Below are 17,801 nucleotides of genomic sequence, written 5' to 3' on the forward strand. Positions count from 1 at the left end.
CTTTACTGTATGGAAGTCATTCATTCCAGTTGAGCCAGGAAGTATCTCTGCAGTAAAATGCACCTTTTTATAACTGAAATGTTAGGTACAAACTTTTAACTTAAATATTTGATTTCACTTTCATATTACTGGACCTGGTTGCATCCTGTTCGAGCTGTTTGTACCGTTCGTAGCTTTACCTACGAAAAGAATTGCACTGTAATTCGTATATAAGAGATTCCTTTATTAGTCCAACAGTGGGGAAATTTGCAGTGTACGGCAGCAAAGGGGATAGTGCAAAAAACAAGAAGCAGCAGTAAAAACAAAAATTAAGATACAACACAGTGCACAGATGTATAAAATATTAACAATTTAAATAGAAAGAATATAAAAATAGGAACAATATAAAAAAGGGGAATATTAAAAATTGGAACAATATATACAGTATTGACAATAAACAGACTTAACACAATTGCACAGGTCGACGTATGATATGATATCCCACGAAATGTGTTTGTATGTAATCCACACAATTGTGAACCAGGAAATATAAAGAGCGACAAACGCTGGGTAGAGAGGAGGTCGGGATGGATGGGTGGGTCAAAAAACCCTACACTTTTGCCCAGGAGACTGGTGTTCATGTCCCGTGTAAAACCAGAAGTCAACGTTGATTTATTTATCACGTAACTTCCGTACTTAAGTTACGCCACTTCCGGAGTTATTTTAACCCAAACCAGGATCGTTTCCTAATTTTACTAAGTCAATCTTTTCCTGAACCTATCTAAGTAGTTTTGTTGCCTAAATTGAAGTTTATTTTGAAAAGATTTTAGCGGAAATTGACACATGTCACATGTTGCTGGACATTCATAGGAAAACGCACAAAATGAAGAATAACTTTTGTAAGATATCATCAGTCTTCGTTGTATGGGGATTTGTTGACCTGTTTAAGACTTCTGTTCTATGGTACCAGTGGCATCCGTGTCAAGAATATCCACAGTATTGTCTGTACTTGTAATCTTATCATAACCAATGGCACATAATGACACATCTAATCACTTTGACAGTTATTCTACAAAATGTTTTAATTGTCTGACTTGGTCCTGAAGATAGGGGGCGTTGCTCTATTGTGGAAATGAAACTCCACTGAGATGGTTTTGTTGGTGCAAACCTGTGGGAATGTCAGAAGAGTTACGGTATGTTGATATCATGCTCATCAAATGAACTCTTAAAGCTTTTTGAACCCTGAAACATGCTACACCAATGTATTTCTCAAAATGTAACCTCACAACCTCTCCTTTACGAAACGTCGCTCCGTTTGGAGTTCTGGACAAACGCCGGTTTGCTTTTTGATTTTGATGTTCCACCTCTGGGAGAAAACATTAAAGGATGAAAGGCCTCACTATCTCCACTGGATCAGTGGATCTGCCCAAGGCCTCACAGCAACAGCCACGCTACCCCACCGCCGCCTCCTGTTTTGCGGCATGTCCTATTTACTTATTTATTCGTCCCTCCTCCACCCACGACTCACTTCTTATCTCACCCATTAAAATTAATCCTCGTCTAAAAATATCTACTCTTGCTCGTCAGAGAGGATGTAATCGAGGAGGAGATGGTCTCTCTCGATCTCCCTCCCTCCCTCCCTCTCACTGACAAGTTGTCTGAGAAAAGTGCTCTCACTTCAACTCATGACGTGGAAAAATGACAAACACAACCTGTGTTTGTAAAACTGAGATCCTGATCACACACTGCCATACTTTGTTTCCTACTGAGGCCTGATTGGGATTGCATGTCTGCTTTAGTGTTTGCTGTTTTGGAAAATAACTGCGTTGGTTTGTTGACACAGACGCTAACTGTTGAAGCCATATGAATGTAGTAATTTAGTCCTATTTTATCGGTGGTAGTATGAGTTGGAAAAATGACTAAAAAGCAGGGAAGCAAAAACATGTTATTAGATAAAGAAAGAAAGGATAGTGTGTTCAGGTGATGTTTTATAAAACAGTTATATTTGAAGTGTTGGAAGATGAATGGATAAAATGTGAATGGCATAAAAGAAAGAGATTCAACATAATAAATAAAAAATATTGTACATCTTATCCTAACCAGTGGGTTACCTCCGGGTCTGAAAAGTGAGGCCAATGCTGAAGTGCCTTAAACTTGCATTCTTTCTAACAGCCAACAGGGGGCGACTCTTCTGGTTGCACAAAGAAGTCTGATTGTATAGAAGTCTATGAGAAAATGAGCCTACTTCTCACTGGATTTATTACCTCAGTAAACATTGTAAACATGAGTTTATGGTCTCAATCACTAGTTTCAAGTCTTCTTCAATACAGCATGATGTTCATTTAGTAAAATATCATTTAGAGTCAAATAGACCATAAAGGGAATGATTACCTTGTGATTGAGAGGTTGCTACCACGCCGTTGTCCGGTCTGGGAGTTGTCTGCGTTTTCATCTGACAACTTTAACCTTTTCACAGTGTGTTTTCAGCTCATGAAAGTTAATTCAAACATTTTGATCGACTGAAAATGTCTTACTCGGCGTTCGGTTGTACTAAGCTCCACCCTCTCGTGTCCGGTTGCAAAAAAGCAACATGGCAACGGCCAAAATGCCGAACTGGAGGCTTCAAAACAGCAGTCCACAAATCAATGGGTGATGTCACGGTGACTACGTCCACTTCTTATATACAGTCTATGATTCTAACTGGTAAATTGTTTGATGGCGAGCCGTTGGCGTGCGTCTCCCTCGGCCTTTTAAGTTTTATGCTGATACTAACACACCGAGGCAATGCGATCACAACGACCTGTGAAGCTGCTCAGGTTGGATAATAACTGTCCCCCCTCTGTGTGTGTGTGTATATGTGTGTGTGTGACCTTGTGATTATGCCCCAGTGTGATGCTTTGGCCCGGCTGATTACCTGTCAGCAGGTTTTGTGCATCTGACACAAACGCACGCATACACACACAAATCACCGCCCAGCAACAGACAATACCCACTGGGCAGGTCACCACACTGTTGCGGGAAGCATATTGCTGTTTAAAAGGAGCAGACGCGCACACACACACAGACACGCTCACACACACACATAAATGGACCCATGCAGGGTCTGGAACATAGATTGTCTATTAAGGAGTGTATTAGGAGGACCCAGAGGTCTGGCATTGAGACAGTTTGTGTGCCATTAGAGAGGGATTTTTATGTTGTTGTCTGGTGTCCAGTGATACCTAGTGAGAGCACACACACTCCACAAGGCACACACACAGACACAAACATTCATCATTCAATGAACTCTCCAACACAGGAGAATTATGCCAGCAGGAGTCATATTTTGAGAAACTACTGATTCTGTCATTTTCCTGCTCCATACCTAAAGTGAAAATAATGTTTTGGTTTTTTTTCAACAGAGGAGCAGTGATCAAACGGTTCAGTGATTTGTCTCCTTGGACTATATCTTTCTGGGACTGAAAACCGGTTTAAAAGAGCTCTATGACCCACACGGATACTCGTCTCTCATGATTGATTTCTATTTCGGTCCTCTTCATCTGCAACTTTATATCTCAGCATGTGTGCATGTGTGACTTACTTGTCCCAGTAGTGCTGGATTTGTGAAGTGATGAGCTCAGTAAATAATGTTTTTTCCCTTGGAAATTAAAAGCAAGGTTTGGGTTTTGTAGAGCATGTATGAATTCATTAACCCCGTCAAGCATAAATATTGGCAGCTCATGGTATGCATATAAATGTCACACACTTTTCTGAGTGTAACAGCAGACTTTCCATAACCTAAACTTTTAAGAAACTGAGAGACCTTGGCACTAGATTTGCATTTATGTCTTCATTGTACTATACAAACCGGGACACTTTGCATCAGCGACCGATACGGATGTGCGTGATTAGTCGACTAGTGGATTAAACCTTGCTTCCCCCGCCATTCGGCACCAGAAATACTTGGTTGGTTAAACTTATTATTTTATTAATGTATACATTTAAATGACATGTTTACATATGCTGTCTGAGCTGTTGCTGTGGAGAGCTGCCGCTCCTCCTCCTCCAGCAGCAGCGGTGCCTCTCCGTTCTGATCTGAACTCATCAGCCTCTCCTGACTCACTTCCAGCCCGCTGCGTTCTCCCGGCCCCCGCCTGCCACCACCCCCTCTTTCCAAAATAGTGGTTGGGTTCAGCAGTCAGTCTGCTTATCTCCTGATCAGCTACATTGGCCAGCAGATAAGGCTCTATCAAATGTAATTTTTTGTTTTAGGTTTGAAGCTTTGATTGAGGTTTTTGAATGGAGCTTCAAATGTCATCATGTCATATTTTAGGACGACATCACCCTAAACAATATTGAATTTTCTGTTATAAATGTATGCTAATTTATGATCCTGTTATGCTAGACCGCCTCCTTAACACAGGTGTGTGCGGGAGAGTAAACAGAAGGGATGCATCGGGTATCGGCCCGATACTGACTTAAATAGCTGGATCGGATATTGTCGACAATGGGGCGATCTATTAAATTAAATTATATACATATATAGTCTATATATCTATTCTATATCTTTATATACTATATATGTTACAGTATAGACTGGAATTTTAGTTCTGCATTAAAAAGGTTTATACCGCAATTGTAATTCCTTGATTTTCTTGCCAAGATGCTAGTGTATGATTTATTATTTTAATAATAAATAATAATAATAATACATTTTTATGTATTTATTTGTTGCATTTTGTTTTACAAAGTTAAGAAATCAATGTTTAAGTCAAGCCTGTTGTTGCCTTACACATAAAAGAATGAGCCCAGTCACTTCCACACAGTGAGGCATACAGCTTATTCATTAAACACTGGTATCAGATCGGTACTCGGTATCGGCCGATACCCAAAGCCCAGGTATCGCTATCGGTATCAGGACTGAAAAAGTCGGATCGGTGCATCCCTATAGTTAAAAGTTTTTTGACTGCAAAAAGTTGTTTTTGAAAGGCTAAACGCCAACAAATATGGACTGAAGCACAATATTTCGTTAGATAAAAACATGTTGTGAATTTTGGAAAATGATTACATCTTTTCTTTCTTCAATAAATGTTGACTTTTGGACTGAGGACTGCGACAATTTACGTTACAGGGACGATCAAGGGCTGAACGCAGCATCGCTCGCTATGTGTGTTTGTTTGAGAGAGATAGAGGGAAGAGAAGTTGGAAGGTAACAAAACTAGCACACTAAGATACTACTGGCAGCCTATAACCGATGCCAAACCATTTCTCCTCATATACCACAGTCCCCGCTGGCGTTTCATCAAATATTACACACACCGGGTTTGTGAGGTGCATTCCTAACCGGGCGAACGGAGCGGACACTGGGAACATATTGATTTCAGCGACATTTATTGAAAAAAACTTGATTAACGATTTCAAATGGCTCTTATACACAATGTTTAACATTATAGATTACATTGTGTGTTTTCTTACTTTGAGACTAGCCGACTAATCTAACTTTAAACTTCCGTTTAAACGTCAGATAAATTTGTCTTTAGGAACATCCCTAGCGACCGATGACATCGCTTGTGTGTCACCCAAGGGAGACATACCTGTAAATAAATAGCTTTACTCGACTTGAAGTTAGCATTGTTTTAGAAAGTCAACTCACCTCCCAATTCCAGCTGTAGGTTATACAGTCTGCAGTCCATCCAGGATCTCAACCAAACTCAGTGTTTTTTTACTCTGTTTTTTAAACCATTACCAAATAAAAAATTGGATCAGTGCAGCTTTAAAGACATAAATTAATTATAAACTTGCTTTTCTGCACCAGACCCTGACTTTTGACCTCTCAGTTGAGGGTTTCACACAAGAAAGAGAACTAACAGAAAATATCAACACAGATATTCAACATTATTATTATCATTATTATTACTGTAGTCTGAAAAATTCGACATTCATTTTCATCTCCAATATCCACCCAAATTAAAATATTTCCTGATGAATTCGCAGCATCTAAATAATAGCATACACCCACATGAATCATGCACAGAAGAAACCAGCCTTCTGTCTCATCTTGTAATCTTTAATAGTTTTTGGTCACAGGGTTACAGTGTTAACTCAGAGCTGTTGTCGTGGAAGCGTGAGGTGAAACTGAGGGAATGTTCAAGAAGATGCTTCACATCACCGAGGCGACAGCAGGAGGTCCTGCCAAACTTGGCGACCCTGGAGTTGCCCGGAGGACCTTTAGAAGTCAGGGCCCTCTTTCTTCAGGTTCTTGTAGTCTGTGTTGACGGCCACAAACTGTGTAAGGCAGGAGGAATACATTTAAATCTGTTTTGCTTAAATTAAATTCATCAGTGCTGTCTTAAGGAGAATGCATGGGGAGGGGAAAAAAAGAGGCAGGGGTGAACATTGTTTCCCCTCAAGTGCAAATATAGACTCACCCAAACATGCTTATGATGCTTTCCAGCTCATTTATTTTTTCAAATTTGGTCTTGTATATGTCTTGGAATTAACAGTTTGCTTATGCCCTAGATAATACATATATATATTGTGTGAGTGCATGCATGTGGTATGCATACATCACAACCGTCCAACCATGAAAAACACATTTTTGCGTTTGGCAGTGATCATTTTCTCCCCGTGTATTTTTCTTGATTGGTCTGCCATTAAAACCCTCGCCTCCTCTGTCCTCCCTCCCCCTCTCTCCCACTCCCTCCTCCTCATTATGATCATTGTTTGGACTTCAGTGGAATTTCGATGCGAGACCTTTGCCTCGCTATCGAGAATTAAACATGCCGTGTCCTGACCTTTTGTCTGCAGCGACTTTCATTCCACTGTCAAGCAGCGCAGCCTTGAAACGCTCAGAAAACGCTCTTTTCTCTGAAAAACACATCAGCCAGATCTCCTCTTCTGGGACTTGTCAGTTGGTTGTTTTTCTGCTCTATTTTGGGTCAGCGTTAATAATATTTTCATTAGTTTGTCTGAGGCTCTGGCCTTGTTCAAAAGGTAAGGCAAATTATTACCGACCACTTAAAGCTCCCGCTTCCATCTGCCTTTAATTTGTTTTTGAAAGACACTTTGTTTTCCTTTTTTGTTTGAACAAACGTGAAGAAAGGCAGGAAGCAGCCATATTGATCTGATTATTTTGCCAGCATTGGTTGATCCAGATCTATTTCGGTAGGTTTTTAGGCTGTTGATGACGAATGTGAGATTTACAGTGACTCAAGGGAAACAATGCCAATCTTGTAGTTTTCTGGCATACATGATTGGTGTGAGCAAGCATGTGGTCGTACTGTGTGTGTGTGTGTGAGGGGCGTACAGTAGCTACCTTGTACTGGTAGGTTGGGTCGAGCGTGCTCCACGGCTCAGGGTTGTTCTTCTTGTCCCACAGGCTGCAAATGTGGAAAGATTCAGGGCATGCAGAATAAAGAGAGGAAGAGTGAAGAGAAAAGACAGGACATGAGGATGAGCAAGGCATTCATGATGGAGGCATAGCGCAACATAAAGAGTAGGGGTGGGAAAAACATGTATTCACCTATGTATCGTGATTTCAATTTTTTTTTTTTTTTTTACGATTTTGAAATATATTTTTTAATGCCAGAATCGCTTTATTTGCTTCATTTGAGTCTATGCGGCGGTAGAAGGAAGTTACCGCTTTTAATGTTGTAGTCAGAGTCCTGTGATGTCATATCTGTTCCGTATCCGTCAACCAAAACAAACCGCAGCGAGCCGAAACGATAAAGTAGAAGACGGCGGAGGGTCCGCATGGATACGACCTGCACCCTCACATTTTAAAAAGCGGTAAACACTACACATACAATAAAGTATGGAAACATTTTAGGTTTCACACATTGCCAGGAAAAGCAGAGCTACACATGGCTAAAGCTGCATGCTAACTCTGTCATGGACAGGAAACGTTATCGTGTTGCGGTAACGTGCGGTCAAGCCAGCCGTCACTCTCAAAATGGTCAAAATAGGCCGACGCTACAACTGTAGAGCACCTATATACTGACATTTATGTTAAATGCATTCAATCGGCCCCGATGGAGCTGACCATGGATGTATAAAGAGAACGGAAGAAAATCATAATATCGAATCGCAATACTTTAAAATCACAATACATATCAAATCGGCACCCAAGTATCGTGATAGTATCAAATCGGGAGATAGGTGTATCGTCCCAGCCCTAATAAAGAGCAGATGCACAGAAAAGGAAGACTTGGAGAAGAGAAACAGACCGAGATGTTAACAAATGGGAGGGAACAGAAGGACCGAGACAAAAGGAGATAAACACATAGATGTTGGATGGAGACACAAGTTGGAAATAGAGAGAGGTGATTATGAGATGAGGTGAACTCAGCCCAGTGACTTGGCAGTGCTCCTCTCGTCATTAACCAAAGTCTGGATTTCACAGCGCTCCACTGTGACTGTCTGTCCGTCCATCCCTCCTCCTCCTCCTCCTCCTCCTCCTCCTCCTCCTCCTCCTCCCCCTCTGGCAGCACGTCGCGCCACCAAAGCACAAACAAAGAGACCGAGAGACTGATGGCAGAGCGGGCATGTCTCTCCCTCTCTCTCTCCATTACCACAAACACTAGACAGTCATCTGAGAGAGAGAGGCAGCCACAGACCACAGCACTCATCATCAGCTGGTGATGAGGTCAGGCTTTATGGCTGACCCTCAGAACAAGTGGTTGTGTGTGGCCCAAAATAGGACACGAACAGAGTCACTGAGTTCAGTGCAGATTCTGAGATTAGACAGTTGAATACAGCCAGCTTCGCTTGTTATAAACATTAATTCAATGTATGTTTTGATACTAGTATCAAATTCAGTGCTCTCATGTGGATGGCAGTAGAATTCGGGTCTGATTGCATTTCATCAAATCTGAATCAAATATCCGCTTATTAAATCCAAATATATTTCAAATCCCTTATCTAATTGTTTCACTTTCAACATTTGCCCAACCTTTAAATCAGGCGGCTGAAATTATATTCATCAGATATTTTGGCCAATAAGTAAGAAAGAAAAATGCAGTACAGAAATTGTTTTAACTAAGGCTGTCCCAAATATCATTTTTTGGGCTTCGAAGCTTCGGTGAGAAATATTTGAAGGTATTCGAAGCTCCGTGGCGTGGTGCAGCAGGCTAATGTCGATCTGTTTCCATTTCCGCCAATACAGTGCCGTTGCCACCCTACCATACACGCACGCACCTCTACACACAACAAACGGCAATATCCATCTGAGGATAACTAATAACTAATGTTGAATATGAAAAAAATTATAATATTGTGGGCTATTTTGGGATTTACACTTCATTATTACATACTTATAAAAAAAAAAATAAGCATTTGAATAGTGATTTGGAGATCGATTACCATGGCAATGGTTGAAGCTTCAAAGCGTTCGGGTCAGCCCTAGTTTTAACTGTAAAATGTCATGTTCAATAAATATAATGTTTTCAAAAGTCTTAGGTAACACATGTTTTCAGAATCATCTTGTAGTGTACTGTTTAGCTGTAAAATGAGAAAGTTTGTGACCCGGCAGCCATGTTGAGATCAGTTGAGGAAATACCAAGCACCACTCACATGACCGGAGCCCAGCCAATAGGAACACTCTCTCTCTGGAATGACCTGTGATTGGTCAAAGTCTCCCGTCACGGGCTAGATTTTTTTAAAGCCTGAAAACAGAGCCATGAGGAGGTGCAGAAGTCTAGTTTTCTCTCAGGTTATTATGGAATTTTTGCCCAATCATGCCAAAAAATGGTTACCTACTGCAGCTTTAATAAGATACAACTGATTATCTGCTGTCAGTGACACTTGTCATTTCTTCCAGTGAAAGACATGCCAATTAGACTGTTATCAGGCCACTAAATAGGCATTATCGATGGTAATAATCTCCACAGATGTGGGTCAGTAGGACTCTGCTACACCCAATGTTAGGTTTTATCATCTATTCACATGGTCGATCACCGAAAGAAGGTATAAAATAAGAGAACAGCGGCCTCTAGCAACCATAGTTACAATAGTAGTTAGGACTGGAGCAGAACCAGAAGTCAGGCACTGTACTATAGATAGGGTGAAACTCTATGGCCCTGTTCAGACCTGGTATTAACATGCGTCCTCAGTGATCCGATCACAAGTGGACAGCCTTAAGTACGTCTGTTCCCACCTGGCATTAAAATGCGTCTCCACATGCGTCTTCAGTGGCCACTTGTGATCCAAGGTAAAAGAAGCTAAAAGAATGTGGTCATATGTGGCCCAGACCACCTCTGAATGTGGTCTGAAAGATCCGATCTCAATGCGTCCTTAATGCGTCTTGAGTGTGTTCACACCTGTACTTAGAGCTGTCCACTTGTGATCGGATCACTGAGGACGCATGTTAATATCAGGTGTGAACAGGGCCTATATGGAGTGGAAGTCGGGGACAAGGCTTTCACCCAGGAATCCAGGGTCCGCATCCCGTGTGAAACCAACAACGCGTAGTTGTCTTTCACTTTCACTTTTGAAACATGTTTTTTTTAAGCCATAACACAATGTTTTTCTTTAAACTTAAACTTAACTAAGGAGTTTTGTTGCCTAAACCTAAAGAAGCTGTTTTGTTAGTGTTCAAATCGTAACATTTCATTCAGTTTTACGCTTTGGTTTTAAGTTTTGCTTTCACTTTCGCAACGTAGTAGGCGTAGTAGGCCCCTAATAACTCACATCTTTTGTATTTATAGCGACCGATAACGCCTGTTTAATGGCCTGAGAATCCTGCTACCTGAATGTTTTGTGCATTGCTCTTTTCTAATAAGGCCAAGTGAGATTTTATTGCCTCCAAGCTCAGCGAATCTGGCTTTATTTCCAGCCTGGACCCAGAAAAGGGGGGACTGGCTATCGGGACCCGACTCTGTTGGCAGGATTAAAAGTTCTCAAATGATACCCAGCTTTATGCATCCGAGGTTTGGATTAAGCTGACAATAATGGAAAGTAACATTCTCTAAGTATTAAAAGGAAGGTAGAAGATTACTACTACAAGATTAGACAGACAACCATCTTACGTAACATGAGGTCCTCTTGCCAAGCGAATCAGGTAGAAGGTGGCCCCGCAGAGGCCCAGAGTCAGGAAGACAAATTGAGGGATTAACTGAAGAGAGGAGAGGAGGATGGCATTAGTCCCAGACTACAGAGACACACGAGGGTAAACAAACACATCCTATCAAGTGGTTGGCTGTGACATGCACCGCAAACATGCACCTGTGTGAAATACACACATACTGTATATACACACACACACATACACGGGTAGTTGTTATTCCTGTTTTTCCCTCTCCTTGCCCTCCTCCATATGCATGAGGCCCGGGCCATGTGTGAGGCAGCTCACTGTCAGCCTGGGTTGAACGGGCAAGGACGAGGTGGAAGAGAGAGCTGCTGCACCTCTGTGTGTGTGCCAGCCTCTCCTCCTCAACACTATACCTGTCAGCCTGAGCGACAGCATCACACACACACACACACGAAATGAGAGCGAGACATATGCATATACTCACACACACACACACACACACACACACACATATGCGGATAAATGAGCACACACACACGCGGTCTGAGGCAAGAATGTGTGCACACCCGCACACACACTGTTATTTGATGTGCCGAGCGGTGATGATGACAGGAATTAAAATAGAAAAGCACATTAGGGGGACAGGGGGATAATGTGATATGTCATCTTAAACACCTAAAGCTTAGCCGTGTCAATCCTCGCCACGCAGCATCTATTCATCAACACTACACTGCCATACATTTCCTGTCTACTTTGCTGTGTAATACTCTATGTATGAGACACAGAGAGGGGGGGGTGGGGGTAAGTCACACCACTGTCGAACAGCTGTTCTCAGCCCACACAGATCTAGTCAAGCTGTAGAGAGATGACAGTTTGATCAGGTTGAACTGAAGGATGTCTCTTCTCAGCTGCATCTAGACATCTGTCTTCTGTCTGATTGCGTTGGCACTTGCCTTGTTGTTGATTAGGAGAATGATAAAATTTTGACATTCACTTCCTTAAAGCTGCGGATGAGGGAAATATCTCTCCCTTGGCAACATACTGGAACCACTCGGCACACAACTATTTAACAACTCCGACTCAGAGTATGGACTTCCTGCTTCAGACTTATACTCAAGTGATCAGTCTCCCGAGTGTCAGTTAGGGCTGTGTAGTGGCTAGAATCTGGGCGATCACGATACACATCACGATACAGGGGTTATGATTCAATATATTGCGATATATTGCGATACTGTAAGCAGGGCAATACTGCCATTTTTTTGTTTCTAAATCTAATTTTAGGAAAACTGTCATAGTATAAATAACACACCACCATATGATTAAAATCTGAGTAAAAAAGGTTTACTTTTTTTATGCAATCAGAACAGTGGGATCTACATTTGCATCCAACATCATAGCACTTTGTACTTTGAGAGGACACATACACTGAGAGGGCACATTTATTTGCCAATGAAATAAAATATTGACTGTCTTTGCATGTAAATTATTAATTAAATTAAAAATCAATGCAACGTTTTTGAGAATCACTACAGTATCATAAAACATAATATCGCTATACTCTATTTTCGATATTTACTTACACCCCTAGTGTAAGGATTGTAAAGATTCTTAATAGGGATGCAACTGACAGTATTCCTATTGCCAACTAATCTGCAGATCATTTTCTCAATTAATCGTTTTATCAATTGTCTATTAAATGTCAGAAAACAGTAAAATATCACAATTTTCCAGAACCCAAAGTGTGATCTTCAAATTACTGGTTTTGTCCAACCATCAAAATTATTTTCATGAAATAATGACTTAGACTCTGATCAGACGGAGCACGTTTTAGCAGCCTGTGGCGGCTTGTGATTTTGTAATTTTTCTCAATGAGGGTGAAGTATTTTTCGCGCTGTTGTTGTGTTGCTGAGTGCCTCGCGTTTTTTACGCAGTTCGCATAATCCGGTGAAATTCAGCACTAAAATGTATGTCATGCAAGAGAGCCAATAAAAACAAATGCAATGATCGAAGTTGTCCTATTGACTTTTAAGGTGTGTTGATTTATTCACGAAGTCAACTCATGCATTGAGTAACATGCAAGAAAACATTCCACCTTAAAAGTCGCCCGTAGCTGCCGGTAGCCTTTGAACGGCTCAGACTGCAGCGTAATATTCTCAACATGAAGAAACTATTCATAGAGTCCGTCCAGCATTTGACCATGTGGTCAGTTGGAACAGTGGTTACGTAACCTTTGAAATGAGCCACAACTTAACTGTGCATGTGCACTCCGATACACTCCACGTCATAAGTGCACTCCGATACTTAAACAAATAGCATTACAGCCCTGGTGCTCACCCAGCCTGGCTTTTATATTATATAACTATTCTACAAGTTGGTTCACTGAGAATTTCTCAACTTCCTCAAGTTAACCCTGGAAAAGAAGTTCATCGTGCACATCGAGTTTTCACTGCACACACACACACGCACACACACACACACACAAGCATGCAAACATACACACACAACGCTGACTGCAGACGCTCAGCTTCGATCATTGAAGTAAACACAAACAGCCACGCACACACAAACACACAGAAGCAGGTCAGCTTTGATCGCTCTCTCTCTCTCTCTCTCACACACACACACACAAAGCAAATAATCAAGACGTGTGTGTGTGTGTGTGTGTGTGTGTGTGTGCGCGTGTGTGTGCGTGTGTGTGTGTGTGTGTGTGTTGGGAGCTGTCCACTCCCTAGTGCTGATATCTTCATATCGTGCCACACAAGTGCGAGTTTCCCGTTTTACCATTGAGCCTGACCGATATAGGAAGTGTTTTATACTCGCTGGGGTTCGATACTGTTGCTGCCCTTATTACTTTTCTGGTGCACTGCCAAACCAACCCCGTCAATCCACGAATTTGGGTCACCCACAGCATAGCTCTGAGGCAACAGCAGAAAAAACAAGCACAGACAGCTTATGTGTCTTTCTTTTTCTGTCTTTCTTCATTTTATTTCGATAGCAATGAAGCAAATTAACATGCCAATGATACAATGTAATCATGTGCAGCCACAGTACTGTACTTGGTTTTAATGATTTGTGTGATCAGATGAGTAATTATAATTGTTTTAATGTGATGTAATAAAAGAATCTAAGCTCAAAGGTCCACATACAGTAGCTGTTAGAGCTTTCAGCTCCATCTCTCCATTTTTTTTAAGCTTTGTGTGTCCATATATACTCATATCGCACATATACTTCACACTTTATAGAAATGTAGTATATATATATATATATGTAGAGTATATTTATTTTCAAAGATAGATGTGTAAGTCTTCCCTACCATTCAGTGAATTAAAAGCTGATGACCTAAATGTATACAATTTGGGAAAAACCAATACCTAGCATCCCAGAAAAGCCATACACAAAAAATAAACAATGTAACTTTTGTTTGTTTTTTTAAGCCGTGTGTATACATTAATATGTGACAAAAAGAGCTTGATAGTCATAGAAATAACCACAGAGCTCAATAGATACATAAATATGATACAACCTACCCCAGGATGTTTCTTCGCGTGTTGAATCATGGTCTTAATCATCTTTATTATTCTTCAAAAACAAAGAAGCAAATAAATTCTCCAAATAAAAACTAAACCATAGAAAAACTACACTAAAGCTAAAGTTTGACTATTGTATCCATGTGAATTAAAGTCATGTAGATTTCTAGAAAGATTTGTTGTTTGCTGCGGTATGTTGGCCAGCGCAGACAAACCTGTTGCCAATCCCCTCAGCTCTGTCCCTCACCCTCCCTCCCATCGGATGAATGAGAGGGTCAGCGAGGGAGAGACAGACCGTCCTAATCCTCATAATCACATCAGTCGAGGACACTGTGTGTTTCCACTGAGGTTCATTGAGTACTCAGTGTCCTAAAGTGTTTTGTTATACAACAACAAAACTGCAGGTACTTTTAAAATCCGATTTTTACTGACACAACAGACACAGACCAACATTTTCCGAACAGTTCCTCCTGGAGTTGCAGCAGCGGTGCAGCCTGCTCCTATAATGGCTTCATATTTAGACCTCACACCCAGAGTGATGCCATTGTGTTGAATAGTTTCATGTTATATTGTTTCTAAAATGACAAGCCACTGTTTGTTTTATGGATAGCGTCACTCTAAAACTTTAAATCACCCCCCAGTGGCCAATAAACATCGCTGCTCTTTTCAGAGCATCTTGTTCAGTGTTAAGAGGAGAGAAGTAGCGGCGTCCAACATGTCCCTCGGGTCAAGACCTTTGTACCTGGCACGATGGCGGCAATTGATTAGTCAGTGATGCAGCGCTTGCAGACCGTTCAGGTTCCTTAACAGCACTTTGCAACCTAATGTAATTAACGCCAAAATGCCACGCTGTGCAAAATGCACAGGTCATTACCATTTCTAACTTCAGGTACCTGTTGTGTTCTCACCATTTATCATGCTTAAGTGGACGAAGCAAAGCGGTATAGAGTTTAGACTGACTGAAATATATCACAGAACTATTGGATGAATTGCTGTGAAATTCTGACATTCATTGTCCCCAGAGGATGAATCCCACTTTCTTTGATATCCTGAATTTGCGTCTAGATCAGGTCAATATTTTAATTTGTTCAGTACTTTGATTTATGATTAAATACCTGCAAAACTGACGTTCCCATCAGCCGCAGCTGTACTTGTACTGTGTTTAGTGCTTTTTAGAAAATGTTAGCAAGCTTACACGCTAAACTAAGGTGGTGAATATTGTAAACATATTTGCTTAGCATCCGCATGTCAGCATCGTCATTGTGAGCGTGTTAGCATGCTGACCTTTAAAATACCCTGTTACAAGGAAAAGTCCTGCATTCAAAATTGAGTAAAAGTACTAAAGTATTACCAGCAAAATGTCCTTATGCTAAATGACCCCTTTCAGAGTATTTCATTATGGAAACTTCAAGGTCCTGAAAGATTATGAATTTTTTAAATCTTATATACACAAGATAATAAGTTATCATTTGCTACAAGATCAAAAAAATGAGGGACTTCAGGGGCTCTCCCGGGGAAGTGGGACTTTTAATATATAACATTGCATCATATTTAATAAGTTGATCACATGTTTTGTTTGTAAAGTAACTAGTAACTACAGCTGTAAAATAAATGTAGTGAAGTAAAAAGTACAATATTTCCCTGTGAGATGTAGCGGAGTAAAAGTATAAAGTAGCATAAAATGGAAATACACAAGTAAAGTAAAAGTACCTCAGAATTGTACTTAAATATAGAACATGAGTAAATGTACTTAGTTACTTTCCACCAGTGGCTTAAGTACAGCCTCACTGAGCCGCTTGTGCGTAAACCACAGTTTTAACTTTCAAAGTAATTTTAAGATATGAAATTTAACTATTTTCTACTGAATAAAACAAATGTTGCTGTAACGACGGCTCGCCGTTACTATAGTAATATAGTATGTTTAACTATAATTACTAGACATATGGATTATTGAATACACTTAATGAACACACAGAGGTATTAATTAATTAAAACAGTCAATAACATGCCAAATTTACTTCTGCCGGTTTCCGTTTCCCAAGGTGCGCGGGTGAAAGACATCCCGGGGACTCGCGCCCTATAAATAGTTCCAGGAGGGCGAAACCGGTGGGAAGTGGGTAGAGGCGAGTTCGGCGAGACTGTTTTGTGTGTATTTGTGAAAGGGTAATGTTTATGGATATTTATTGAAGATAGTTAGGTGTGTATGTATTTATTAAGAGGATTTATATGTGGGAAATGGCTTTATGTACATAAATGTGGATATTTTTGTATATTGGTGTGGTGTTGTGTTTGGGAAATGGTGTGGGCCAATTGAGGGGAGTATAAAAACCATGAGTTTGGGTCCATTTGGGGGAATACTACGGTGGAGGCAACATGTGTGACGGGTGTGAAAAGGAAAATAAATGCTTCTATGCTGAAATGCCATCCAGTTGTGGACTGATCCTCATTTCCTCCTTGACCGCTCGGGGATTCTAACAGTTGCCTTAAAAGTAATTAAAGAGGTTAAAAAATAAAACAGAACGTTGTAATAACTTTTTTTCTAAACCTCATTTAACTGGCTAAATACTAAACACACTGTTATCTCCAGAGGCGGCCTGTGGGATACATATTTCAGAGTATAAGGAAGATAACAAATCTGTCTACACCCATGTGCTTATTTGTGATGTGCAGCCATTTCCCCAACTTTTAACTTCCATTTACTGTATAAAATGCGTCCAATATTTGGGAGTGATTTATGCTGCGGTGCCTTTTCATCCTGCAGTCTTGTGAGTCACCATAAGTTGTTTTACCTAACGTTTGTCAGTGGAAAGAATGCTATTTCTGTATACCACATGACAAAAGTAATGGGTGCCATTTTTCACCCAGCAAGGATAGAGAGATTGATGAAGGTTGATGGGGAAGGAAAGGTGTTCAACAAAAGAGGATGGGGGGGAAATGAGATGCATTAAGACGAAAGAGGAGCTAGAAAAAGTCAATACATGCTCCCCCTCCCTCATCAGTCTACTCCATTGTTCCCCCTAACAGATTGCAGGCCGGGTGTTTAAAAGAAGAGGCAGAGTGCAATATCCAAATCTGTTTCCCACTGGTGATGTAGCTAAGAGGAAGAGTGGCTTTAATGAGATTTGCCCTGTAAGAATGGATACAGTAAGCTGGGCCCGCCCCCAACCAAACCTCCACCACATTCAGACACTAAAGGCCTTTACGAAAGCTGCGAAAGCTCAGGAAATCGACCTTGTTTGGGAAAAAAAAATACGTCGCTTTTCGCTGCATAATATTCCTGTTCTGTGTGA

The 17,801-nt window shown here is 40.8% G+C and overlaps 1 protein-coding gene across 1 annotated transcript; it reads right to left on the reverse strand.

The window, feature by feature from the left end:
* Nucleotides 1-6,004: 6,004 nt before the first annotated feature.
* On the reverse strand, nt 6,005-14,775 carry LOC119481205 (cytochrome c oxidase subunit NDUFA4). The gene is made up of 4 exons (XM_037761760.1): nt 14,512-14,775; nt 10,983-11,068; nt 7,274-7,337; nt 6,005-6,243 (listed from the first exon to the last, which is right to left on the reverse strand). The coding sequence occupies exons 1-4, from the start codon at nt 14,551-14,553 to the stop codon at nt 6,187-6,189; spliced, it is 249 nt and encodes an 82-aa protein (XP_037617688.1). The 5' UTR covers nt 14,554-14,775; the 3' UTR covers nt 6,005-6,186.
* Between the last annotated feature and the right edge of the window lie 3,026 nt (nt 14,776-17,801).

The sequence above is a fragment of the Sebastes umbrosus genome, chromosome 1 (assembly GCF_015220745.1).
Source record: "Sebastes umbrosus isolate fSebUmb1 chromosome 1, fSebUmb1.pri, whole genome shotgun sequence".
Lineage (NCBI taxonomy): Eukaryota > Metazoa > Chordata > Actinopteri > Perciformes > Sebastidae > Sebastes > Sebastes umbrosus.